We start from the raw sequence: 27730 nt of genomic DNA, 5'->3' as shown, positions 1-27730 counted from the left end.
CTATTCAATGCTTTTCAAATACAAATTCAAACCAGCAAATATAAGAACAAATTTATAAACTCCAAAAGAGAAACGGGAATGGGGGAGAAAATGGCAAATCAAATTTTTTATCCAATTATCAAGGTAACATATGTTTGCAAACATAACGAATTCGATTTTTCTGCTGTTACAATAAACTAATTTCTGCATTAATGTCAGCTATAGACATCAATATTTTCTTAGCAGAGCACATCATTGTCAAATAGATTCATTCAAACATGTTAGTAAAACAGAACCAAACTTCCTTAAATCATTCCATAATTATGGAAGATAGGTATCGGTAAGGATCTCTCTCTCATGTGAATATATATACACATGTTTATAAAATACTGTTTGGGTTTTCTTTAACTTTATGAAATAAAGTATGACGTTACAGCAAACCATGTATTGGGGGGTGGGGGGGTGGGTAGTCACGGCAAAAGGCAAGCAGACATACACACATTCACAAAACTGACCACAGGTTTCGGACGGGCTGGTCGGCAGTTGTGGTTTTTAAAACCGCGCGCTGTCCTTGAAACGGAGGCCGCACACAGCTCCATTAGATACAGATCCAGTGCTCTTGATCTATTATTTACAAAGAAAAACCCTTCACTGCTTAAGTGCCCCCTCTCCTCAGCCTTCCATTTCAACAGCTTCAAACAACTTAGTGGGAGAAAAACACAGGACACAACAACTTGTGTTCATCACAATGTTCCAGGCAAGTCAGAATTCCACTTGGATAGAAAAAATATATATATCAGAATGCCCTGAAGAGAGGTTGTCGGCTACACGACAATCAAGTGAGAGGTTTGCTCCAAAATACAGATTGTCATTTTCTAACAAGTGGCGTGAGGTTTTATAATCCTTCTATAAGAGATATTTCTCTTGGAAAAAGAATGGGAAGAATTTCAGGAAAACCATTTTTACCTCAATGATGTGAAAAGAATGTTTTCCTAACGTATATTTAGTATGAAATTCTTTAATTATCAAGTCTGCTCTTTGAGTCAAACGGCATTCGATCTAATTAGTAAGCTTAGATCTCACCTTCATGCTGAACTTTAAACTCTCTGAAGCCAATTAAAAACTATTTAAATGAATATTAAAAGGATTCCTGTGATCGTTTCTGACATGAGAAAAAACATGCTTTTCAGCAAAAAATAGGTTTACACAGCATGCCTGCATTTCACAAAATATTTGAATTGAGTTTTGCATTTAATCTATTACCCTTCTTCGATTCTGCCATCCAATGCTCTTCCTAGGCTGTTTTATCATCCTTGTTCAGGCATATCTGCCGCCAATACAGTTTTAACTGCAATTAGAACTGTTTTATTATTCAGTGCTCTTCAATTTTCAATAACTTATTAAGATTTACTGGATGGTACCCATTTCCCACTTTCATTTCAATTCACTATTGACTTGGGCACATATGAGGATGCACCAATAAAAGTTGAAATTAGAAAAAAAAATCTTAGCCATTTCCAATTTGATGAGGCAAAGCATACTCAGACCACAGTCAACAGCAAGTTAAATACACACTCTTTCTCTCTACATCTAGGCCTTGAAATAGCTTTTTGAGATTTAATAAATTATTCTGTTTGCTTATGAAATTAAATGCTCCCATGCAAAGCCGTTACAATTAACACCACTAAATGTGTTAGGTTACACTGAAGAAATCCTCACAGTATAATTATATCAATGAGTCATTTAACTCACATATATTAATTCAATTTATCTTCATTTTGAACTGTGGGGACTGATGGATTGTCATCATTAGAAATGACAAAGCTCTATGCTGGAGGGAAACGCAGGCCTGCTGAGGTTCTGACTTCTCGCAAGACCACACATCACTGCCTCCACTAAGAGCACCCACAAGTCATCAAGGGATGTATTCTCTGCTGAGGACCAGAAAGTCAGGGTTTCTGATCAGATGCAAAAGAATGTCAACTGTAGTCTCTGTAACCTACACACCAGGGTCAGTAAAGCAAATGCCTATACGGAGATCACAATAGTAATATGTTCTTAGCACAAGGACCATAACATACTTGGTATTAAGGAAAAATTCTCTAAATACTCCTTGGGAAAATGCTACATAACATGCCATTTTCCTAACCCTGCAACCTACTGATAAGCATTTCAGGTTTAAAATAAACAACAAAAACAAACAAACAAACAAACAAACAACCAGAGCAGTGACAGAGAAAACGTATTAACCAAGAGAGCTCAGCTGGGGATAGTGTCAATAAAGAAGACATTACCAGGCAAAGAAATTCCATGATTGTTCATCAAGATTTCCTCCTGAAAACTTGCAGGATTAGAGGGGTCATTATTAAGATTTTAAAAACTATTGCGACCATATTTGACCAAGCTAAACCTACCCTGATGGTCATCCTAGCTTTTGAAAAATGAAATCACGGTGGGAGATTCAAGGTGAAGTGACTGACTTTACATTTGATTCTTAAAAGGCTGATTTTTTTTTTAAAGATTTAACATCTTGAAGTACCCGACTCAATTATTTAGTTTCCCTCCTCTCTTAAAAACTGAGATCCTTGGCCAGATAAAGCATAAATCCTCGGGTTTCAAGATGCCCAGAGTGACATCTTTTATCTCCAGTTTCTCTAATCTGGACAATGGGGAAACAAAGGAAATTAATTTCTTTGAATGATGGTGGAAAAGAAGAGAGACCGCAAAGCTCCCTGGGACTAGGAGAAATGGGTGCAAAGATACACAGGAATGGCAGGTCACATTTTCTCAAGGGGGCACACTTCCTTTCTCAAGGTCCCCTCGGAACTTCTCAACCTGGCCACTGCATCCAGTCCATCCACCTTGGAAAGAAGGATCCTTTCCTTATTCCACTCTGATTTATGTCCTCATGGGCAGTGATCAAGTTCTGGGGGGACAAGTTAAATAAGCACAGCAAGATGCAATGAGAAGTGAGAAGTTGTTGATCTGGTCAAATTTAAATATTTCAGAATAACACACTTATGGGGATTTTTGCATTTATTTACTGGATCAGCAGTCACTGCTGTGTGTCTTCTCCACTGACTTGCAGGGAGGGATGGAAAGACCCCACAAGCTGTCAGGATTTCACTGGCTTGACAATGCAGACCTGGATGGCTAGTGCTGGGGTGGAGTTTTCGGTTACAGAACTAAAAACAGACTCCTGTCACCCATGAGGCCCCTAATTAGATACTGCTGAAGCAAAAATAAGGTAATTTGGTGAGAATGAAGGGAATCTGTTTTATAGGGAACTGTGTCTGCTAGAGCCAAGAGTTGAAATTAACAATGAATTGGGAGTTTGGGATTAGCAGGGACAAACTATTATACATGGGATGGATAAACAACAAGGTCCTACTAACTAGCACAGGGAACTATATTCAATGTCCTGTGACAAACTATAAAGGAAGAGAATATGAAATATGTATGTATGTATAACGAGTCACTTTGCTATACAAAGAAACACAATATTCTAAATCAGCCATATTGCAATAGAATTTTTCAAAAAGATGCAGGTGATAATAAAAATAAACTTAAAAAAAACAAATTAATTAGAAGGGAAGTCATTTTATAAACAGCAATGACATACAAAAAGCATAATAAAGGAAAAGCCCCTTCCAGTTTGTTTGTTTTTTTTTTAAATAAAGGCCAAGGATCTGAATATATATGGACACTGGCCAAACTCACCTTCTTTTACCGCCTCCCATGCTTATAATACAGGAGTGCTCACCTCTACATAAAGACAAGCTACCACCAAAACATTAGAGTGACGGTGAATTATTCTGTCCATGGTTTTCATTAACAAATAAATGACGTTTCTGTGGGGTTTCAACCTTGGCGTTTCATAGCAAATTTAGGAACACAGCCAAGAAAAGTCACCCAAATCCAGGAAGTGGGTTTCAACTCTACTGAATAAGCACGGAGACTTGCTATGCCCTTTGCACACGTGTTTGAGAAATTAGATTCACACATGCTCAAGCCCCAAGCTTGAGCCACGGGGAATTACAGGGTTAAGGGGAGGAGATTTTAGGAAGGCAGGTCTTTCTGAGTGTTTTGACCCACTTGCTGAATGTAATGATTTCATCCCTGGCCAGTACTGGTTGCTGCTGGATGCCAAGGGGGGGTGGGGGATGGGTATATGCTGGATGCCTAAGGAGAGGGTGTGTGTGTGTATGCATGCCTGACTCTTAGACTGACAAGATAGCCTTATAGACAACGCAGTCTCTACTTCTTTGCTAAATAAGCTCCTTGCAAACACACCCAGAGGCTAGCATACAATGGGCACATCCAGCAAATAATAAAGTAAAATTAAATTATGTCATGCCTCCACCATAGCAACACCCATGGGCTGTCTGGGGAAGGAGTAGTGGTGCCAATGTTCCCGCCACAGTGTGGAGTTGGAGCTCAAGTTTGCTCCCTCCAATGAGGCACAGATGGAAAGCATGTTGCAACCGCCCGCCTAAAGCAGACTGTGAAACTGGTTTCGGATGCGACCAAGCATCTTAGTATAGTCTGGACTGCGGTGTTTTTTCAAAACCATCTTGTTTTTGTCTAGCACCTCTGTTCAGGGAAGTTTGGGAGGGACTATTTCTCATAATCAAATAAAGTCTTGCATGACAACAACCCCATTTTATAGACAGAAAAACAAACAAGCTCAGGGGGGACTTGGGAGAACGCATTTGAGATTAGCCGGTTAGTAACTTCAGCAAATGAAAAAGGAGAAGGAGGAAAAATAACTGCAGTGAAGGCAGGAAACTTCCCTACATTTTACCCTTAAAGATTCACTCACTGATTCAGTCATTACTGATTTGGTGTCTGCATACCTGGCACTATTCTAGGCACTCAGGATAAATCAGTGAGCCAGAGGAAAAAAGTCCCTGCCCTCAGGGAACTTAACAATCAGAGAGCGAGGTAATAATTTACAAGGGTCAAAGTGCTACCAGATGCCCTCCTGGAATATCCTCATGGAATAATCTAGTCAGAGCCAAACAGAAACCAGTTCTCTGACTATCCAGCCCAATGTTTAACACCAATTATTCTGCCCCAGAAATAGCTATTGAAAAGCCTGAAAAATCTAGCCTTTATTTGCTAGAGAAGAAGCACAAGTTTTTTATCACCCCTTTTTTAGTAGTTTTTAAAGAATCCCAAATGCTAAATGATGCTGTCAAATCACCTACTGATGAAGAGCTATTTGCACTGGAGGTAAGAGAACATCACAGCCTAGGGGGATATGCAGTAACATTCAGATGCCAAGCTTTTCACACCGTCCTGAACTCAGAGCTGTTGACTATTTCATTTGATCCATACAGTTGGCCAAATTAATCTATGCTTTGAACAGAAACATCACTGGCACTCAGGGAGTGAGTGTTAGTTGCTCGCTCAGCCGTATCCGATTCTTTACAACCCCATGGACTGCAGCCCACCAGGCTCCCCTGTCCATGGAATTCTCCAGGCAAGAATACTGGAGTAGGTACCCAGGAGATCTTCCTGACCCAGGGATCAAACCCAGGTCTCCTGCATTGCAGGAAGATATTTTTTACTGTCTGACCCACCAGGCAAGCCCCTGAATATCAGCGAACACTAATTTAATTTCTTCTCTTTGACCCAGCACATAGCGTGGTCTTTCTGGCACTTCTGTACTTAATTCCAGAGCTATATAAACTACAGCTCCTCAAACTACTGGCACAAACTCAATGCTTTTAGCTACTTTTCCAACTATAAATTAGATAAAATATATAGATGTAGAGGTCAAGAGCAGCAATTAGAATCTACTTCATCCTTCACTATAATTTTAGGTCAGCCAGGCTTATAAGGAGACGTTTCCTTTACCAAAAGAGTGTGTATACTACATGGTTATCACTGTGTCTTAATATAAAACATACAGAACAAGTGAAGCACTGAGATGTTCAAGAAATGTTTGTTGCAGGAATGTATATATAAAAACATTACTATTAGAAAACATTTAAGAAAAAAAACTTAAACTCCAAATAGACAATCTCTATATTTCTATAATTAGTATTTCAAAGCACATACTGGAATCAAAATTCTTATATACAGTTCCTGAAATTGAGTTTTTTTTAAACAATTGTTCAGATGTGATTTCAGATGTAATATCTGATGAACAGGTACCACAACCTAGTTTAAAGACTAAAAGTTCATTATGATCTACAAAGATACTATTTTTCTAAAAATGCAAACTTTACTCCTATGCAAACAGATATCAAAGAGATCTATAAGAACTGATTCCTTTAACAGGAGAGTTTCTTAAATGCAGGGATAGAAGTCTGCAATAACCATGCTTGCTTTAAAATGAGAATGAGACTCTTTTTTTAAAAAAAGATTTTCTAAACGTGTCTATTTAGTGGCTTCATCAAGTGTATTTTCAAAGTGTTAAGTACAGCAATAAGGAAGCAATAAGCTTCCCTGATAGCTCAGTTGGTAAAGAATCTGCCTGCAATGCAGGAGACCCTGGTTCCATTTCTGGGCGGGGAGGATCCCCTGAAGAAGAGAAAGGCCACCCACTCCAGTATTGCTGGGTTTCCCTCATGGCTCAGCTGGTAAATAATCTGCCTGCAATGTGGGAGACCTGAGTTCGATCCCTGGGTCAGGAAGTACTCCTGGAGAAGGGAAAGGCTACCCTCTTCAGTATTCTAGCCTGGAGAATCCCTTGGACTGTATAGTCCACAGGTTGAAAAGAGTCGGACATGACTGAGCAACTTTCACTTTCACTTTCAAGTAAAACAAAGCTAATCTCTGTGAAAAGTGTTACAGTCTTCAAGCCAGAGGCGTGTTTTAAAAGAACGGTAAGATATTACACACTCTGATATAAACCACTGTTTAACTAGAATACAAAAATTATCCAAGAGGTTAAAAAAAACAGCAAAAGGAACTGTATGAGTGTTCTGTTTCCAAAAACAGACAGTGGATGCCACTGCATTGTAACCTGCAGGTTACTGAAGCCCCATGAGGTTCTCAATTTCTACAACGGAACACTGAGTGGCCCGTGTGCAAAGATGCCTAAAAGCTGTTCTCTGCCCTTCCATGAACATCTCCTTTAAATTCTACATCCCTTGGGATGGGGAGGGAGGCGGGAGGGGGGAATCGGGATGGGGAACACATGTAAATCCATGGCCGATTCATGTCAACGTATGGCAAAAACCACTACAATATTGTAAAGTAATTAGCCTCCAACTAATAAAAATAAATGAAAAAAAAATTTAACAAAATAAATAAATTCCACATCCCTCCAGGTGTTGATGCCACTGTCCCTGTATTTTCAGAGGACAAAACGGAAGCTCCCAGGGAATAATTTCCCAGGATAATTCAGCAAATGGCAGAGTCTGAATGTGAACCCAGGTCTTCGAACTCCTCCCAGTTCTACGACTAAAATCTCCTCTGGGCTATACTGCACAGCAGAGGTGTTAGATGGAAGATGCCAGCACAGCAATTTGGAAGTGGGCTGTCCACTGCCGCCTGTGATCAGCACATCAGTTTAGATGGCCTGCATGTGTGTGTGTGTGCAAACACTGTCGGCAGGGATCGTAGCAATGCGCTTTACTAACTATGGGGACAGTTGGTAGGTATGTTGGCAAGATGACTACAGATAAACCCTCGATAGCCTATTTATCTTTTGAGTTTTAAATAAACAGAGGCTGAATGCTATAATTAAGATCAGAAGTGCCTCTGAAGACCAGATGGCAAAAGGGGAGCGACACAAAAACGTCGCTGGCAGGGAACTGGGCGTTATCCCTAAGGTGGAGTGAGTGATTTTTAACAAATGCTTTTAACTCCGCTGCCTGGAGAAAGCACTGCCCTGCAGACTTACAGGTAGGCCCAAGGCGGGCAGCATCCCGCAAATGCGGAGGAAGACAAGGTCCACTCAGAGCACACAGCGGGCAGCAGGTCTCGACTGCAGGGTGCTCCAAGGAGCTTCCGGTCCGGGCTGACCTTGCCCAACCACTCAGGTCGGGAGAGCCTCAAAGAAAACGCAGACCTGGAAACACAGTCAGTGCACCGGCTTCACTGATGCCTGGAGGCCCCCACGGTCTTCCTCCCTTTCTCCCTACTCAGAAAAACAATGGCATCTCTATGCCCTCAATGGCTTCCGTGTGAGCCCCTCCCCCCCCCCACAACGGCCCCATTCAATCCCCCACCAAGACCGATGGCCCCAAGTTTAATGGCCTGTGTTAGGAGAGCCCTGGACACAAAGGGAGGTGTTTCCAGGTTCGGTGAACACTTTACTACCGTTCATCAGAGAAGAAACGAAAGCACGGCCCCCCACCTTTTACCTTGGGCAGCGCAGAGGCTGGGCTCTGCCACGCTCACCAAAATGCAACCTTTTTCTGGCCCGGGTAGAGACCACATTGTGTTTCAGGATCATTGTGCAAACAGGGATTCCAGATTATTTCTACCTTCTACAAGGACATTAACATAAAAATGGGATTCTTTTGTCCCCCAAGAAGAGCCAAGAGAAAGATGGGAAGTAGGGGTGGGCGACCATGAGGGCAGAGGGAGAAAAATGCTCCCAAATAAAGACCAAGAAGGTCAGTCAGTAGACAGACCTTAAATTCTTAAATTATACTTTCGAATCTTTATTAGGAAAATAGCCCACCTCTTTCTTTGCCTTAAACTTTTTATTAGGGTTGACTGCTATTTGTATTAAGGAACCCAGCAACTACTTTGTATAACTGTTAAAATTACTGACTACCACTGCTAGCAACATTTGACGGATATAGGCTAGGTGTTTAAGAAACACCATTTCACATCAACCGAAAGTGCTAACTCCTTGATTGCAAGTGATACACAGACCCTGGTGCCTTGACCACAGCTTTCCACGGCAACGTTGGGTTATCAGTCAACAGTGCCAGATTTTACTAGTTGGTCATAAGGCTGAACTTTTTTTTCCCCTCCAGGGGATTGTGGGGGTGGGGTCTTACAGAGTTTACACAAAATGCTAACATTCAAAATAGCACATATCATACCTCCCTCCCTCCTCAGAGAGATACCTACCCACCCCTTTCCCCAGCCAAGTTGGATTAGTCACACTAAACATAGCCCATTCCCAATCAACTCTTCAAGCTTTGGCAGGCCTAGCCCAGCTGACATTCCGGCCCAGTTTAACATTACATAATGAGAGCTTCACTCCCATCACAGGCTGCAAGTCAAAACAAACTTGCTGAACTTGACCCAGAGCACTAGCTCTGCCACAGGACATGGGACCACAAGGGGCAGAACCGAGTTCTCAGCAAACACTGGAAAGTCACCGCTGAACTCCTGAATGCATTGTTCTTGTCTGTCAGGGTTGCTGTGGCATCAGGTATTGACAGTGGCCAACCTAGACACTTTGAGGTTTATCATAAAGTGCTGGTATCAAACTTGATTTCAAAGGTTCATTTTCATACATTTCTCTGAGTTTTAGACACAAGCCCAGAAAGCAACCTTGTAAAAAGATTCCCAATGATAAGCCCTCTGGGAAAGAAGGTTGGTGGGGTTATAGAAAAGGATATAATTCTGTATCAGAGACTAGTTAACTCAAAATGCACATATGAACGTAAGATCTGACTTCCTACATGTTGCTAAAGCACATTCATTGCTGGAAGAGTTTCTAAGACTCCCAAGACTCTCCAGCTCACTTCTCCCTAGTGAACCCCAAGCAGATGACTATAGAGTCCATCCTCAGCGCCACCACGAGCCTCCTGATCGTCGTCATGTCAGCGCCCGGGGCATCCCAGAGAGACTCAGCCTCTCAAGAGGTTGTGAATTCAGATGTGAATTCATACTGAACATACTCAACTGCACACACTGACCCAGAAGGAGCTTAAAATGAATGGCACTTAACACAAAAGGTCCGCAAAAATCAAAGTCCACCTTAAGTCAGAGGTTGGCAGGACAGAAGGAGAAAACCCGAGAGGCCTGGAGCCTGGTGGGCTTGACTCCATTGTTCCCTGACTCCATGGAGTCATCTCCTCTCTCTGGGACTCGGTTTCCCCAGGTTTACAGAGAGGACTGGATGGCACAAGGAGGCCTGAGTTACCACTCGGCTCTGACAATTCTAAGATTTTATAACTGTCTCTATGCATCCACCTACTCGAACCAGAAGGAACAAGTTTTTTCCCTCTACTTGGGGTCAATGGCTCAAAGAATTGTTCGCATTAATACTTTGAGGTCACTCAAGTCCATTTCCGTGACCTGAGTTATCTGATCTGTCTTGCACCAGAAGCCCAGGCTCATATACACAATGACCTTACCATCAGCCTATACTACCTGTTGAGCAACATTCAATTTGAACTTACCTGCGAGACCATCCCAGTCAATCTCCCTAGGTAACATTTTTGCTTTATTTCAAATCTAGAGGCCACATATATTCTTAATCTATCAGGATTCTAATTAAAAACACTGCTAGTCAGAGGACTGAGGGCTGCCTGCCCTATTCTAAACAACTCCAGCTCATGGCGCTTTAAAATTACTTCTCTCTCCCCTTCTTCTAAACTGTAAGAGGCCAGAATTGCCAGAGATTCTGCTCTGCCTGAAGCCTAGGCAGGACATGCCTGGCAACCAGATATGTATGTTACAGATCTTTGTGATGGGAACAGAGACAAAGATTTGATGTTGAACAAGGAAGAATGTAAATATGGTGAGAAATTGCCTGAGACGGGGAAAATGAATTTGGGGAAGAGGAGAGGGAGGGTGAGACCAAAAGGATGCTGGTGACCACGAAGAAGCAAGAGATGAAGAAGCAGAGAAGTGGGTCCGGCGGCATCTAGTCTGTGGTCAGAACCTCCCAAGCTTTGAAAGTGGGCTTGTCCTCTCTGAACACACCCTCTTCAACATGGCTTTTCTTGAAAGCCTCATTATGGAGACCATTCCCACCAAGATGGAGGGATCTCATCATGGAGGGAGTTCTGAGTTCTCCAGGAGCCCAGGAGGCAACTTCTGACAATGCCTCAGAAAGGAGCAGACCTCAGGGTGGGCAGGGATCAAAAGGGAGCAGGATGTCCGAGGGACTCAAGTCATTACTTCTAGCTAGAAGGGCGACTCATTGAAAGCAAAGACTCAGTCCATCCTGTTCACACCTCATCCCCAGCAGAGAACAGCATCCGCCCAACAGTGCCTGGTGAACTTGAGCTGTCCCAAGAGCTGCTGGTGCTTCTGTCTAGTCACCCTGGATGTTAAGACCTATTTTGCAAGCTTTCTCGTAACTTGTGTCCAGAAGCATCATTACAAGAAGACTATTCACCTGTCCCACAAAGTCAAGGCTTTGTAACAGCTATCAGTCAGAAGTCTGACGTCTGAAAGACCTGTCTCCATCCCTGCTTCACTTAACTTCTTCCTGTTCCTTAGCTGCTAAGTTGGGTCCAACTTGTTCGTGACCCCATGGACTACAGTCCACCAGACTCCCCCGTCCATGGGATTTCCCAGGTAAGCATACTAGAGTGGGTTGTCATTTCCTTCTCCAGGGGATCTTTTCCCCACCCAGAGATTGAACCCTGGTCTCCTGACGTGGCAGGCAGATTCTTTACCACAAAGTCACCAAGGAAGCCTCGGTAACTTCTAGACTCCCTTTCATCTGAAGCTAAGCTCATTAAATCAAGCTAAGATGATATTGTCTTGTCTATCTTAGAACCTGGCCTGAGAACCAAACCCCCAGACAGCCAGAAGAGTAAAATCATCCTTCCTGGAGCGTTACCTGGTGTTACAAAAGCTGTGGCCAGATCTTCCAGCTTTACAACCAGGAGAAGAGCTCAATAAAGCTGAGATATTCAAGATCAAGTTGAATGGGAGGCTTACGAGGTATTCTTTAAGCCATCTACAAGTCCATTTAGGACACTGTACCTTTTGTCCTAAAATTAGAGGATACAGTACACAATGCTATGATAGCACCGAAACCACTTCTCTGAATGCACTGCCCTGAAAGGGATAAAGACAAGCATCAAGGGGCGGCATCTCACTTCTAAGACTTTCCCCCAGTGCTTCTCTATGCCCCTCCCTGGTGTCCAGATGACATCCATTAAACTCAGGCACTGCTCCACAAGGGATCTTGGCCTCTGGCTATGAGAAGAATAGCATCAAAAAATTGCTTGCCAACAACCCATAAATTTAAACAAGTCAGGATGGCAAGAGGAGGCCTGCCGGGGGATGATCATAGAAGAGAAGTCAAAAGCAGTGTGGGTTCCAGTGGGACACACAGACAGCCCTCCAAGCAGGACATTCTGTCTCCTACAAAGGCAAATCCCTTCAAGCACCCACGAGGATTAGAAAATCATCTCTTCACCTATGTGACTAGCTACAGCCTTGGAATGACAAGGAAATTTTGCTGGGGATATGATGGGCAAAGGATCTCCAAATGGACAGCATGTCTGACTTGGTCAAAAACATCAACTCAGACCCTGGTCTGAGAGGGGGAGAGTGAGGGGAACAACATATGTGCAAGGGTACCCATTTTATGTGTATAAAAGTGAGGGTATAGCGTGAATCATTAGAACAGAGTCCTAAAAACCAGGAGTCCCAGCTACTCTGATTCAGTCCTCCTGACATGGAAAAAGGCCTGGCTCCCTCCTGCCTCAACGACACAATCCCTACAATGGAAACTCATGGCTGTGCTAAGGCTTCCTCCTCCCCTAGCTCACCATCACAGGTTGTGAAATGAAGCAGAAAGGACCACACACCATGTAAATATATGCTTCCTCCTTAGTCCTCACACCCACTTGCACAAAAGACATACCATTAATAAGTACACAAAAATGTAGGTTTCCTCCCAGAGCCATCTTGCACATAATCCCTCCCGTCATTGGCAACAGCCCCTAACACTATTTGATTCTGAATTCAGACAAGGGGGAGGTGAAAAGCGAGAAATTCGTAAGCCTTTACACATCTAAAGCTCACCCTCAAAAATGGAACTTTCCTCTTGAAAATCCCGTTTTAATCATTCTACCAAATGGACTCATTTTTTTTTTCTTTCATTTGCGGGATCCAAGCAATTTTTACTGTGGGTGGTAAGGAGAGTCTAACTGTTTCTAATTATTTAAAAAACAAAACCACACACACAAAACAAAACAAATCAAAAATCTACGCTGCCAACTGCTGAGAGACTCAGAAGCCACAACTTCCGGTAATAAAGATTTTTCTCCCAACTATCATAAAGCAGCGGATCTGGAGAGCATCTGTGTATCTGCTCAGGGCTTCTCATGCACGATCCTGGCGAGCTAGGACCATTCACATGTCAGAGTGGAGGCTGGCAGTGCGGTGGTGAGGTGCGCGCCCTGGCTTTACAAACATGTGAAGATCCAGCCTTCACATCCCAGCCCTAGTATTACTCTCCGTAGAACCAAGGACAATTTTTTTTTAAAAACAATTTTTATGCCACAGTTTCCTTCTCTTTAAAAATGAGGAAAACAGTTCTTACCTTTGGGGGGGTTGGTGTGTGAAATGAATTAACATATGAAAAACCACTTAAGCTAGAGCTGGTTCGTGGAAAAGCACTCAATAAACATTACAACTAGCTTAGGTATATACAAAATTCAAAAAAATAGTTTTTCCTCTTATGATGGAGTAACTGTAAGTGTGAAACAAGAATATTTACGAAAAACTGAACTCAAAGCCTGAACAACAGCACATTTTTAATAAGTCGTGGCTAGTATTAATATTACACCCCGACCAGAGAAAGGGTTCGTCCTTCTTTCCTCTCAAAGAGATGAATTTAAAAATACCCACTGAGAATGAGTAAGAGCTAATGTTGATAGGAGTGCTTCCCTGGTGGTTCACTGGTAAAGAATCCACCTGCCAATGCAGGAGACGTGCGTTCAATCCCTGGTTGGGAAGATCCCCTGGAGGAGGAAATGGCAACTTCAATATTCTTGCCTGGAGAATCCCATGGACAGAGGAGCTGGTGGGCTACAGTCCACAGGGTCATAAAAGAATCAGACACAATTTAGCAACTAAACAACAACAGATGTTTACAGATGGACATATATACCACTTTAACTTGGTGAAATCTCCCAGTAAAGGAAGGGATGTATAAAAACTTCCCTGCTTTACAGACAGAGAAACTGAGATCTAGAAACTATACTACGCACACGATCACTCAGCCAGTCAGTAGCAAAGGCAGGGTTTGAATTCACGCTCTTAATCATTCCATTAAACAGACTTTGCAAGAACCATCAACAAGTGCCAAAACACATTCTCTCTTCTTCTGAGGCAAGACAGCTCATGCCAAAGAGGATTGTAAGAATTACGACTTTATCATTACATCTGAAAGAGGGAATAACAAAGAGATCCTTTTTATGGAGAGGAAATCCACTGAAAAGACCCAGAAGGAGGAGCTCAACATGACAGAAGGAGGAAGGCACTTCTCTGGGCTACCTTGGACCTCCATGTCGACGAAAGGGCCCTAATTCCACTCCCCGGGAGAAAGAATCCTGTACAATCCTCCACCCCTCGACCTCCACTTTCTCCCCCACTTGTTAACTGTGCCAGAGGGTGGCAATACATTTAACTGCAGACAGTCGTTTTTGTTAATGGAATTCTAAGCCCATCAGTTTTCAGCTGGGAGGATGAGAGAGTCTTTCGCTGTGTTTTTCTAAAGCAAATATTTAGTGCTTTCATCTTTTAGTGCCCTAACATGCAATCTGTCACCCAAATAAGAAAAGGAGGGAAAAAAAAAAAAAAAAGAAACCTTCTTATGTGGGTGTTGGTAGAAATGATATCATGTTTCCGACATCAATCAAACAAACGGCAAGCACCTCTGGAGGCAGAATGATCACTCTGTAAGTTCTCTGGCATCTTCCAGAATGAAGGCACCCAGGCCCCGTGGTTTACACTTGCTCCACGTGTGAAAATGATGCCAGCCCTGGTTTTCCACAGTGCCCCTGTCCTGTCAATCGGGATGCGGAAAAGAGTCTTGTGTCTGAGAGCTGTTCTATTCTCCTGGTTTCGTCCTGGAACCCATACTCCTGTTACTTTATTTAGTGTGTGATTTTTTTTTTTTTAAATGAGAACCATTCTTCTTGCACCAGGAGGACATTCCTCTACAGAAACCTGCTGCCAGACAAAGGTAGTTTCTTATCAGCAGACTTACTCCTCTCAACTAAACCCTGGATGCCCCGACTCTACCACACTCGGAGGGGCTCCTTCAGCCTGTCGAGAGAGCAGCGAGGAGTGGGGATATAGACAGGAAAGAGGGGTGACATTTTTTAGAAGGCAGTTCTAACGCTTTCTCCTGATTCTAAAGCAGTTTTCAATCCCAGAAAGCCAGGAGGAAAGTTAAGACTGTGTTTCTGGATGTTACCTCCCCTCCTTTCCACCCCTATAATTTCTGCTTTCTGCTCTGGGTCACTGTTCCCACTTCTCAATTGGCTGTAATGGCAAGTCTCCAAGTAATTACAAAGGCAGGAATCAGATTACATCAGATCTTACATGTGTACGATTGTTGCCACCTTCCCCAGCAAAATCCACCACAGAGGCATCATCAACTGTTCAGTCAAGTGTGACGTTCTGAGCCAGGGACCTTTGCGGTCACCTCTCCTCGTTTCCCAAGAGGAGGACAGGCACATACGCAGGATCTGCATGTACCCCACAAACATTCCTGCAGTTCACTTTTCCCAAAGAAAGCAGAAGGTCTGACCACAGCAGGTGACACACAGCTCTGGCCTTCCCATGGCTGTTCCAGCTTGTTCCTGAAACTGGTTGGGGAGGCATGGGTGCTCATGGAAGCAACTCTGTTTCAGGCTTCACCTAAGTAGTCAGACAAGTGAGGACAGTCTGGGAGAGCCACACGGGTCAACAAATCTACAGATGATGCACCATCTTCATTTTACACATCAAACCAGTCAATCCTAAAGGAAATCAACCTTGAAGATTCATCAGAAGGACCAATGCTGAAGCCGAAGTTCCAGTACTTTGGCCACCTGATGTGAAGGGCCGACTCATTGGAAAAGAATCTAATGCTGGGAAAGATTTGACAGGAGGAGGAGAAGGGGGTGACAGAGGATGAGATGTTTGGCTGGCATCACCGACTCAATGGACATGAGTTTGAGCAAACTCTGGGAGGCAGTGAGGGACAGGGAAGCCTGGTATGCTGCAGTTCATAGGGTCACAGAGAGTCGGACATGACTGAGCAACTGAACAATGACAAACCTTATCATCGGTCCTGATCATCAGTCCTGACATCTGGGAGAGAATTCAAAGCAGAATACTCCAGAAGTCATCTACCTTCACAAGGTTGCCTAGATGATCAGCAAGAACATGTCCCTTACTAGTTATAGTTTTCTTTGGCCACTGTCAGAATTAGCCTGAGTTCTCCTAAATTCACAAAATGGCCCAAAGCATCCTAGGGGTATGGGCAAAAACAGCCAGCACAAAAACCAAACAACCCAACCCACCATGTCAGTAAGAGGCTGACAAGAAAGGTACTCTGGTTACATCTCTTGGTGGAGAAAGAGCACAGCAGGAACTTACAATCGACAATGAAAACTCAACCTCTGAATGAAAGAGACAGATCAGGTCAACAATACCTTTCAGAGGTGAAAACCATAAAAATTAAAAAAAATAAACCCCACATCCCTTATGACTTTAAAACGGTAGCATAAAAGTGTACGCAAGGTGATGGAACTGTTCTGTATCCTGACTGTGGTGGCGATAATACGAATTGATGCTAAAATTCACAGAACTATAGGCCAAAAGAAAAGGCCAATTTTGTTGTATATGTTAAAATATAATTTTTGAAAACCCCACACAGCCAAGGAAGCCTGCTCCTAAGACCCAGAATCAGGGACACAGAAGTATACACAGTGCAAAGCAAAAACTAGACAGCTGCAGGTGACCCACCAAGCAAGACTGCGAGGAGGAAAGTCCCCACCAGGAACCTGATTTGAGTTCACTCTGCTGCCCCCAGCAGGACAGGGTCAAGGAAAACTAATGTCCCAGTCCCTTCAGAAGCACAATCACTACATCATGAGAGCTGCAAGTCCACGCCCAGACACTGCTGTCCTTGCCCCGCCGGGCACAGAAATGCCCCACCTGCCCTTCAGGAACTGCCTGGATTCCCAAAGCCAGTAAAAGCATCATCAGGAGGCTGCCCCTCCCTCTAGCCTACACCCAGCTTTTTTCTGGGTTCTTATTTAAAAAAAAAAAAAAAAAAGGGCAGGAAGAAAGAAACTTGTCCAAGAGGCAGAGCTGTGAACTGGGATCTCCTGGCTGATTACGAGTTTCTTCTACTTTCTGGTGGAGGGGCGTCTCCTTTTCCCGGGAAGAGAGCACCTCTCCCTGGCCACACTGGTTGCCGGCGAACCACCCGGACCTGCCAGAAACCCAGCAGGCAGAGTCCAGGCCGAGCCACTCAGTGATTGAGCGCTTGCATGCTCCCTCTGACCCCAGCCCATACATCATGTCCAACCCAACACCATCTCCTGCCAGCTCTGTTTTTTGAAGCAGCAAGAGGTACCTGCTGGGGCCCAGGGGCTGCCACACAGGGGGCTCTGGCGAAGCTGGGCAGTCAAGTGACAGGTGGGGCTGGGAAATAAACGCAGCGGGCAGCACGCGTCCCCTGGTCACCCTGCAGCCTGCATCCCCTGGTCACCCTGCAGCCTCCTCGCCTCCTGCGACTCTCACTTCTTCTTTTTCTGGTGTCTCCAGTTCCTCGTCCCCACCCTCCCTTATCGGAAGGAACTGGCTTTTCCAAAACAGAAACTTTCACCCTGAGCCCAAACAGGCCTGCTATTTAGACCTTTCCAGAGAAAAATGCTGCCGAGCTGTGAGCACTCTGGGGGTGGTGGGGCCCCGGAAGAACAGAGCACACATATACACCCCAGGAAGTTATTAACAAAGAGTTCAAAACTCCTTGGCCGGACAGAGACCATCTCCTTCCCCATCTGCAGCTCAAGCAGAGGCGCCATTCGCTGATGGGAAAAGGACAGCCAGAGGAAAGGGTGGTCAAAACTTGAACCTGGCCTTACCAGAGAAGATAAGGCCACTTCTATCACCTTACTCCCCAAACCAACATCAAAAAACTGTTTTCGGAAGTACTACATTCCTTTAATGCAAACATTTTTGAAGTGAACGTTCAGTGATGTGATGGAGAAGGCTGGGAAAGTGTGGAATAAAGAATAAAAGATGAGGTAGCGCCTAGAATCAGCTCCTGCAAAACTAGCAGCAGCGGATACAATAAATACCTTTTGGATCAGGTGCATAGAACTGGCCTGAAAGAGAAGACTGGAAACTAAGATCCTCCACTTTGGTGACCTGACAATCTCCTCTTAATAAAACCGAGTAAACCAAGTCCCAGAGTCTGGGCTAAGCGTGGCTCCTCTCTGTTCCCAAATTCCAAACATCTACCTCACTGACATCATTAAAGGAAAGTACTCTTGAGAAACAGAGGTATCACATCACAGAGAAACAGACAGACAGGCGGATGCAATAGAATGTCAAAACCGTGAATAAAAAGCATCCACTCCCTCTCTTCAAATACTGACCGTGTATTATGATCTGAGGGGCCCTGTGAGGTATAAAAAGTCTGAAGGTTAATTTAAACTCTCCCTTGACACAGCGCAGCCCATTAAAAACTGATCTGTCACCTCACAGAATTACAAAAGGGGAGGATCCCAAACCAATAAACTGTGTGGATGACAAGATGTCACGCATGGAAGGCCCGAGTCTTCCCTACTAATGACCTTTGTCACACGAGTTGCAAAGAAAACATGTGACTCACAAAGAATGGGGAAAAGGGAGGCAGTCACAGAGATAGGAGCCATGATCCAGCCTGTGGCATCGGGACGGGGTTCAGGGGGGCCCCAGAGGACGCCCCCAGCCTGCAAGGGATGGGGTCCTTAGAGGATGTTCATGCACCCTGCCTGGGCTTCCTACTTTGTATCCCAGTCTCCCGGGGTGGACAAAAGTATAAGAAGTGATCCGTGTGCACGCCTTTGGTCCAAGGAATGGTCAACAAGGGACATGAGGCCCAGAATAATCCTTTCCCTCTCTGGGCCTGTGTCCCTGGTGGGAAGTCCTGTGCAAGCAGTGGTCAAACTGTGTCAATCCTGCAGGGCTCCGACACGCAGCAGGAGAAACCGCACCACGTTCACCACACCTTGGGAGTGTGGCTTCTCTGAGGTGTCAGGAATTCCAGCTAGGCACCATGATGCCCACTTACACTCATGCAGCTGAAATTCGACAGAGGAAATCCACGCACCCGTTTGACCTAGAAGAACTCAACAAAGAAGCTCTGCAGGAAGAAAAACCAGAAACAACAAAATAATATGGGTGGTCCCACCACCAGTCATCCCACCGGGAGAATGGCTCTGGGGAGGGGAGTGAATTTGCTGGAATGCTTGCACAGAATGCTGCAGGGCTGTGTGTGCTAAGCCACGGGTCATACACATCATGGGGGCATGAGGGAATGTCCACAGTCGTTCCGTCTTTGTTATTTTCAGCTTGCACTCTTTCCCACATGAGATGCAATCAGACTGTAATAGTGGAACTTTTAGAAACAGTGGGTTTGAACGGGGGCAATGACTAAACATATTGAGAGATACCCAGTTCTAGGATGGACACCGCTAGACGTTTTACCAGGAGTCTTCACAGGATACACAGGAAAGGGTTTCTCTTACAAGAAATGTCAGACGGATGGAAAAGAATTATATATATGATACGAGCCTGCCTCTCAGTTTTTAAACACATCCTTTAAAAGACTGAAACCATCTCCAAATACTAATTTTGCCTTTCAGGAACATTTTCACTGTTTTCTCTCATCCTGCTTCTTCATGTAATCAGGAGGGGGAGGATGAACTAAACATTTTAGCTGAACAGAATACTTGGTAATCCAAAGTTGTAATGCAGAGATTAATACTTCCCCCTTCTAATGTACTTTGTTGTGCAAATCCAGATTTTCCATACATTAACATACTGAAAAACAAGAGAACTAAGGAAATGAAGCAATTTCTATATTTGTTTCAATGACTAATGAGCAAAAATAAAACTCTGGCCATGATGCCATGCTTTTTAGAAATCAGACATATAATAAGCCACAGATTTATAGGATGTGGTCTAATAAACCTAAGAAAAGTTTCATTTCCTCTCACCAAAATGGTTAACTCCCTGTCTATGTGACTAGCTTTGCAAAGTTAGCAGAAGTCTTTTTTCCCCCTCAATGCCTAAGCTGAGAAGTTAATAAGCAAGTACCAGCAATAATGTGTCCTCTCCTTAACTCACACACACACACACACACACACACACACACACACACACCTAAAAATGAAATAAAATTAGGCTCAAAACCAGCAAAAAGGTAGGTCACTAGACCAAAACATTAGAAAGGACGAAGGGTATCACCCTGCTAACCCCCAGTCCACTGATCAGGAAAAGTTCAAAAAAGCCCTTCAAGAGGAAGGAAGCACAGAATAAGGGAAGGATTCGAACAAAGACCTCTTTAAAAGTTTGTTTGCAAGCATTTCCGTGAAAATGGTATTGACTAAGCAATCATAGGAAAAAAAAACCACTTTCTTTCTTATCTGAATGCATTTATGCCATGGGTCACACCCTATTATTGTCACTATTAAACATGGTAATAGCCTCAATGTAATGACTTTGTGTGGCGAGCTTGGAAGTGGCCATGAATAGCTAACTAGAAAGAAGTGACTCATGCCTGCCCAGGTGGATATTGACTTTCTTACTCATATTTACTCAACTGGTCTACCAACCTTAATTCCCTTGAAGAGAGAGCTAAAGGGTTAGAATCAAGCTGACTCGCAGGGGAGAGAGAGAAGGACCAATGGGTGGGTTAGAAAGGATCCCAGATGTGGTATCTATAAACCAAAGACTGGACTTTAGATATCCTGAATCAGAGGTCTCCTCCCAGCTCCTGAGAGGGCTGGGTGTTGAACAGGACCTAACCCAATCTCCTTTAGCAAGTGGAAGGTGATTGGTGGGGAAGGCTCCAAACCATGGACTACTGCCATGTCTTTCACTAATAGCAGTTTTACAGCTCTGCCCCTTTGCTGTGTAATCTTAAGCAAGTTACTTAATCTGTCTGTGGTGCATCTGCGAAATGGCAAAACCACAGCACCTTCCTCTTAGGGTTGCTGTCAGGTTTTCAAGAGTTAAAATACACAAATCCCTTAGAGAAGTGCCTGGACCATAGGAAGTGCTGTGTTAAAAAGTCTCTTTGATCAGGATTTCAAGGGATCCTGGGAGGTGCCCAGCGAAGGAGGCTGGGGCAGGGATTCCTCCATCATCCCTTTTTAACAGACACAGGGATGCGTCACAGATGGATGAAGCACCTTGCTGGCAGAGGTGAGAGAATGCTGGACTCAAATCTGGGTCTGCCTCCTCCGATCGTGTGCAGTTTCCACGATGCTCCCCGGAACCACCTGGAGCACACCCAGGCTGTGTGTGGAAACCACACGGCAGGACTGAACTACCCCACAGCACAGGCTGGCAGAGGCCAGCCCATCACACACACACACACACACACACACACCGCCAGGGTGTGACTCCCCCAGAATCCTGCCAGATGCTTGCGCCAGACCCAGCACACAAGCTCCTCTGGCCAAGTTCCCGCTTCACATGCCTCAAGTCAACTGAGGTTCACCACGGCTCACATCGGGTCCCCCGGCCCCGATGAGGGACTGAAGCACAGAGCAGTTTGGTAACTCGCTCGGGGTCACAGAGGCCAAGTGGTGTCTCTGTGTCTGGTCTGTTCACAACTGAGGGACTTAGTCCCCCATCTGGGAAGCCGGGGTAACTGGCTCTTCCCCAAGAGATGCTTCCCTGTCCTGAGGGCAAAGCTGAGAAACTGGCGCCGGCAAGCTAATCGGCGCCTGTGGATCTCGAGTTATAAGGAAGAAACCCAGTGTTTCTGTTTCGTTTTCGTCAACTCAGAATGGGTGCCTGTTTCTCCTTTATCTATCATGTAACTCTGACCAAAGATTAATGAGTTACCACTTGCCAGGCCCTAGTGGAGGAATAACTATGTTCGGGATGGCCTTATCATCCATAGTCAGGATGAACAGAGGCACTTATTAAAAGCCAAACCAAGGAGGGGCTTCTGAGAAAAAGCTCTTCCTTCGGGCCAGGGCTGCCGCACAGAAGTCAGCCTCCTTGCTCCATCTGACTCAGGCCAGTTAAAGACCCGGGCCGGACACATACACGGGCCCCAGCGGATCTAAGCACAGGGCTCATCAGAAGGGGTGGGGTGGGGTGGGGATGATTCAAAAGACCCTAGACACATCCTCAGTTTCAGTCACATCTCGTCAGAGGGGATAATTAGACAGGAAGAGCCCCACAAGACACTGTGTAACTAACCAGAATTAAGACACAACATAGTGTACGAGAAAAAACAAGTGAAAAGACAAAACTCTATAAGGAACCATTCCATGTTTTACAAATGTTTTACAAACCATTTTTAAACTTCAGACACATGAATGACAAGAAAGAAATGCATCCAAATATTAAGAGATCACAACTAGGTAAAAAAGGAATGTGTTGACATTTTCTCCTGCATTTGGATGAAACATTTAGATGTTTCTCTACGTGTGTCTCGTTTTCTTACGGGGCTATTTACTACTTTTTAAATTAGGACAAGCTTCTCAGGATGATTTCACCAGTCTTTTTTCTCTCCAAAGGCAAGACGGACCAACAAATGTAACGTGTTACTCTAAGCCTCTGATGTTTTCTGTCCCTGCAGTCCTAACATGCTGCAGGGCAACCAGCACATAGTAGGTATACAATCAATCTTTATCAAAGACAGAGGCTCTACTAATTGGCTCTTAAAATATTCCCTTTCCTTTTCAAAAAGGAAAAAAGTCAAAAGCTAGCATGAGTTACTAAATCATGCACTGTTTAAGTTTCAAGAGTTAACTTTACAGTTTTTATCTGTGTTGACTTTTGCTTTTCTGAGGATGAAAACATGTTCTAGATGTTCTTTATTCTTTGGGACTACTAATTTGAAGAGAACTGTCACTCCCAAGCACGGAGCAGTGTGAGGTATTGACATCAGATTGAATTATTTAAAGGAAATTAACAATGCTTCCTGTCCTTGAGAGCGACATTTGCTAGAAAAGCCATGCATGGCTGCCTCGGGAAGCACCACTGCAGAAAGGGTGAGCAGAGCCCGGCACCCTGAGTGTGAAAAGAAAATCTATAAGTTCTAAAGAATGAAGAACAAAGGCCAAGTTCAGGTGATACCTTCTCTTCCACTGGAAGCTCTGAAGAGTCCTAGGAAATCATTTCCACGGGGTCAAGTTTAATGGGATGACCTTGTTCATCATTCTTATGGAAGCCACGCATGATGCGAGACCATGTGGCTTCAACTGGGAACCCGACGCCTTGGGTTCACGGGAGCATCTCCCTTCTCCTTGTCCTTGTAAACTGGCACTGTTACGGCTATGAATAACCTATCCATGATCAGGACACCCAGACATTGCGGCACCCAACATGACAGTGATGTGACAGGACTTGGGGACCACGGAGGACGGGCCCTGCCCGAGCGGGAAGGAAACCGTGTGTATGGGTGGCTTCTGTCCAGAACCCGCTCATCTCATACCGTCATTCTGCTCCGAGACCTACCTCCAAACACCAGGGCTCCCCAACCTTTTGTAAGGAGTGGCTCCTTTTCATGTCCCTGAAGACTTGAGTGCTGACAGTGAAGTCTGAGGGGGGGTAGAAGTGCTGACAGTCATGTCCCTGAGTGCAGCAAGGGAGGGGGCACTGCTGCCAGGAAGAAAGGGGAACAGAGTGAGGCTCGGGAGGGAGGGGTGCGCAGTCAGCAAGGCATTCACGGCCCCCAGCTTGACGTCCTGCGCTAACCCCCACTTCTCTACAAACTCCAGGAAGGGAAGGATCGCAGTTCCCCGCTAGAACCCGGAACTCTCCTGTGTCCTTGCCAGTCACCTCAGGGACCCTGCCAGAGACATCTTCAACTCAGCCTCCTCCAGGCAGCCTTTCTGGGGCATCTCTTCCCACTCTGCCCACCCTGCCCATCACTTCTTCTGAGAAGCCCGCTGGCTAGCATTTTCCCTCTCTCTCAACTTACCTTACCGAATCATCCATTAATTTAAACCATGTAATATCGCTGCTATTTGGTTGGCCCAAAATTTCATCCCAGTTCTAAAGAAAACTCCAAATGAACATTTTGGCCGAGCCAATATTTCTACCCTACAAAAATGCAGTTGCATAGGGTTCCATGCCACTCCAGAGCTATTTGGGGGGCTGTCTTAATACCATTCCCTCTGCCAGGCTGCAACCTTTCTGAAAGCTGCAGCTACACTGGAGTCTCTGGACCCCCTCAAGGATCTGGCAGCACCAGCCCTGAGTTGGTACGCTACTGCGTTTCAGCTCAGCTGGGGCCCTGCGATGAGTGCTGCTTCTCTGTTTAGGGTTCGAGACAGGAACGTTTGGGTCATTCCACTATTCCTTACAACTACCCTGTGAGGTGGGTACTGTTGTGCCCATTTTACAGAGGAGGAAACTGACTCAGAGACGTTAAGGAGCATGCCCAAGGTCACACAGCTAGCAGACGGCGGGGGAAGGGGGACCTGAACCAGGCCTCAGTCAGCTCAGACTGCTGCTACATAGATGCATCTTTGTCCAGATGTTGACTATTGCTCTAAAAATGGGGTAGAGAATTGAGGGGTGTTAACAGCGACCTGGGGTCCAAGAACGGCTATTTCACAACATGGAAATATTATTCTAATTGTTGGTAAAAAGAAAAAAAAAAAAAACCCTATGAATGACTTTTGTGTTCATGGTAAAGAATTATGTCTTCTCTACCCTAGTAGTTAAAAAGTTCTATGTGAAGGAAAATTCCCATGAACAAATTTTTTCACCCTTTTAAATGCCCCCCCCCCAAAAAAACAGAATTCAAGATTAAGAATATGAGGTTGGGCACAATATCTTATGTTCTGATATTCACTAAATAGCAGAATGAGCATGGTGGGCATTGAAGACTAGGAGTTAGAAAAGCAATGGAAATAATGGACAAATCTATGAAACAGCAGTCACATTTCTAGAATAATTTACATAGTTCTCAGATAACTGGGTCCTCTGATGGTGGCGGGGGACGGGGCAGGTTTCTCCAGGTGGATTAAACCAGCCAAAAGCATATGAATACCCAAAATGAGAAGGGGCCACGTCACCTGCAAACCAGTGCCTCTCCACTGCCCTCATGAGTTGCAACTGTCCCCATGGCTGGACACTGAATGTCACCACTGCGGGAAGCCCAAGGTCTGCCCCCAGGAAGGGCAGCCCAAGCTCCAGAGGAAGCACGGGTGCCCAGTCCTGGCCGTCTCTGGTCTCCATCCGGGAAGCAGAGTCTGCCTCTCTGCACTTCTCCACGGGGCTCATTTGTAAACAGGAACGTGAGTCATGGGGCAGGCATGAGTCCATTTTCCAGATTAGCCCAGCAGTATGGAGGTTTCAGTCCTGGTCTGCTTGCTTTGCTTCCTAACACAATGCTGAGAGCAAAGATTCAAGATTCCCGAGAGCAAGCATTCCAGGAGTTTGGAAAAGAAATGAATCTAAGAATACCCCAGACCATATTATCTTCCCATGGCTTCTTAGGGTCTCCACTCCCATAGGGGCTTGCACACAAGTCTGTTATACTTATGGGTATGTGGGCGCATGCACGTGCGTGCGCGCGCGCGCACACACACACACACACACACACACACACACACATTTTCTCTCTCTCTCCCCTCTATATAGGATCTAATACTCTTCCTGGGAACCTCAGAGCCAAATTTGCAGGTCACATCTACCAATCTCATAGGATATTCCAGCTTTGAAATTTGTGAGATTAACCTTACCCCCATCTTATCTTATAGGTCTATCTTGCTTTCCTCTTTATTCTAATTTCCTTTATTATTCACTTCCAATCTTTTTACATAATATGAAGTCTTATAAGCCACTTCAAGTTTGGGGGGTATAGGATTTCTTATAAATAGATCTAAGTGTGCATACAAATACCAAATCATTTTGTACCATGAGAGAATTCTAAGTGAGTCTTCCCCTAACAAATACAAGACTCTTCAACAAATCCTAAAGATGATGAAGCAGACGACTACCAAGTTTTCCACTCAGCATCCATTTGAGCTTTTTCTGATAACAGTACCCTGAATTATTTAGGAGGTATCACCCCGACTCTTGACCCATACAGTTTGGGTAGAGCGGACTCTAGTCCCCAGCTCCACAAATGGGCGAGTTTACTCAGTTCAAATGTACGCAGCCCATTATGCCCCCTGACCACAGACACTGGTTCAGAACTGTGCGGGGAGATAAGGTCTCTCTGAACTCAAACCTGCCCCTATGCAATGGAATCAACCTGGAGGAAAGCAGAGCTGAGGGCTAGAAGGAAATACTGTCCTGGAATATCTGACCCTGGATCCAGCCATGCCTGACACATGCATCCTATAAACTTTTCAAGTATGGGTCAATACACTCATTTACCTCGGGCCAGCTTGGGCGAGGTCTGAGGAAGGAGAAGGGCATCCTGACCAGAGAAACCTAGTCGCCTTTGTCAGACTGACCTCAATAATCATCCATCCACAAAGCAAGCAGTAATGTGGAAAAACCTGGAGATGCTCCAAGAAAAGTCGATGAAGGCCTCTGGAGTTTCATGATCCAGGCATGATGAGGGGATTATTACAAGGCAATATTGGAGGTAAGTGTCCAGTACTTTTTAAAATAAGAACGAATGTGGCGTGTGGCTAGTCTTCGGACAGGGGAGCGGGGACCTTGAAAAACCACACACCTGCTAGAATTACCACTCGGCCCTCCTCCTTTAGTGCCTCCAAGGCCACTGGCTTCACTGACCGACTTTATTAAGATGTGGTCTCCAGAAGTTGAGACTATGACATGTCAAGACAGACAGCAGGCGCAGCAGGAGGTAGGCTTCATTTTCCCTGATGACCTGGCCCCTGAGGGCATGGTGTGTTGACCAGTTCTGGACATGGCCACATGGAGCAGAATCAAGGTGTACCACTAAAAGTTGGAGCAAAAGTCGTGTATTCTACTGTTTTGTTTCTTTATGAGCTTAAAGCCACCTTCAGCAGGTGGCTGGGCAATATTCAAAGGTTAACGCAACAGAATGGAAACCAACGAGACAGAAAGTACAAACTGCCCTGCCAGGAAAAATAAACACAAAAGAAAAGAGAGTCTAGAAGGAGCTGAAAAGCATTTAAAAACCAAAACCCCTAAGAACACTAAAGCCTCCAGACATAAAGATTTTGTATGAAATGTGTTATTCACACCAAACTTGGTCCACAGCTGTCCGCTACTGGGAGAATTCTACACCCACTGCTTAGGCAGGAAGAAAAAGGCAAAAGCTTCCAATTTTGTTTCAGTAAAGTTTGGTTGTGATCATTAATTTTTATGGGTCAACTTGTCTGGGCAACAGGGTGACCAGATATTTGGTCAAACATTATGAGTGTTTCTGTGTTTTGGATGAGTTTAAATTGGTAGAATGAAAAAACTGATTGCCCTCCTTAATGTGGGTAGGCCTCATCCAATCAGTTTGAAGGTCTGAACTGAAGAAAGGCTGATCCTAACCAAATAAGGAAAACTCCTCATGTTTGACTACCTTCAGGTTGGGACATGGGACTTTTTCTTCCTGCCTTTAGACTTGAGCTAAAGCACAGGCTCTTTCTGGGTCTCAAGTCTGCCAGCCTTTGGACCAGAACTACATCACCAGCTCTCTTGATTCTGAGGCCTCCAGACTCAGACTAGAGCTAAATTA

The 27730-nt window shown here is 44.7% G+C and overlaps 1 protein-coding gene across 30 annotated transcripts in view; it reads right to left on the bottom strand.

Annotated features, from left to right (window-relative positions):
* TCF7L2 (transcription factor 7 like 2) overlaps window positions 1-27730 on the bottom strand; it is a 199438-nt gene that overhangs the window by 50995 nt on the left and 120713 nt on the right. For 10 of the 30 annotated variants that reach the window (XM_070470178.1, XM_070470176.1, XM_070470181.1 and 7 more), the window contains one exon: window positions 23566-23709. The exons of 18 other annotated variants lie outside the window; for them this stretch is intronic. In XM_070470178.1, coding sequence (XP_070326279.1) covers window positions 23566-23709 — 144 coding nt within the window. The remainder of the gene's footprint in view (window positions 1-23565; window positions 23710-27730) is intronic. 2 more of the 30 variants (XM_070470177.1, XM_070470198.1) reach the window with 1 other exon arrangement.

This window comes from Odocoileus virginianus, chromosome 7 (genome assembly GCF_023699985.2).
Source record: "Odocoileus virginianus isolate 20LAN1187 ecotype Illinois chromosome 7, Ovbor_1.2, whole genome shotgun sequence".
Classification (NCBI taxonomy): domain Eukaryota; kingdom Metazoa; phylum Chordata; class Mammalia; order Artiodactyla; family Cervidae; genus Odocoileus; species Odocoileus virginianus.
Note: the sequence above shows the minus strand (reverse complement) of the source record. Positions and strands in the feature narration are given on the sequence as shown.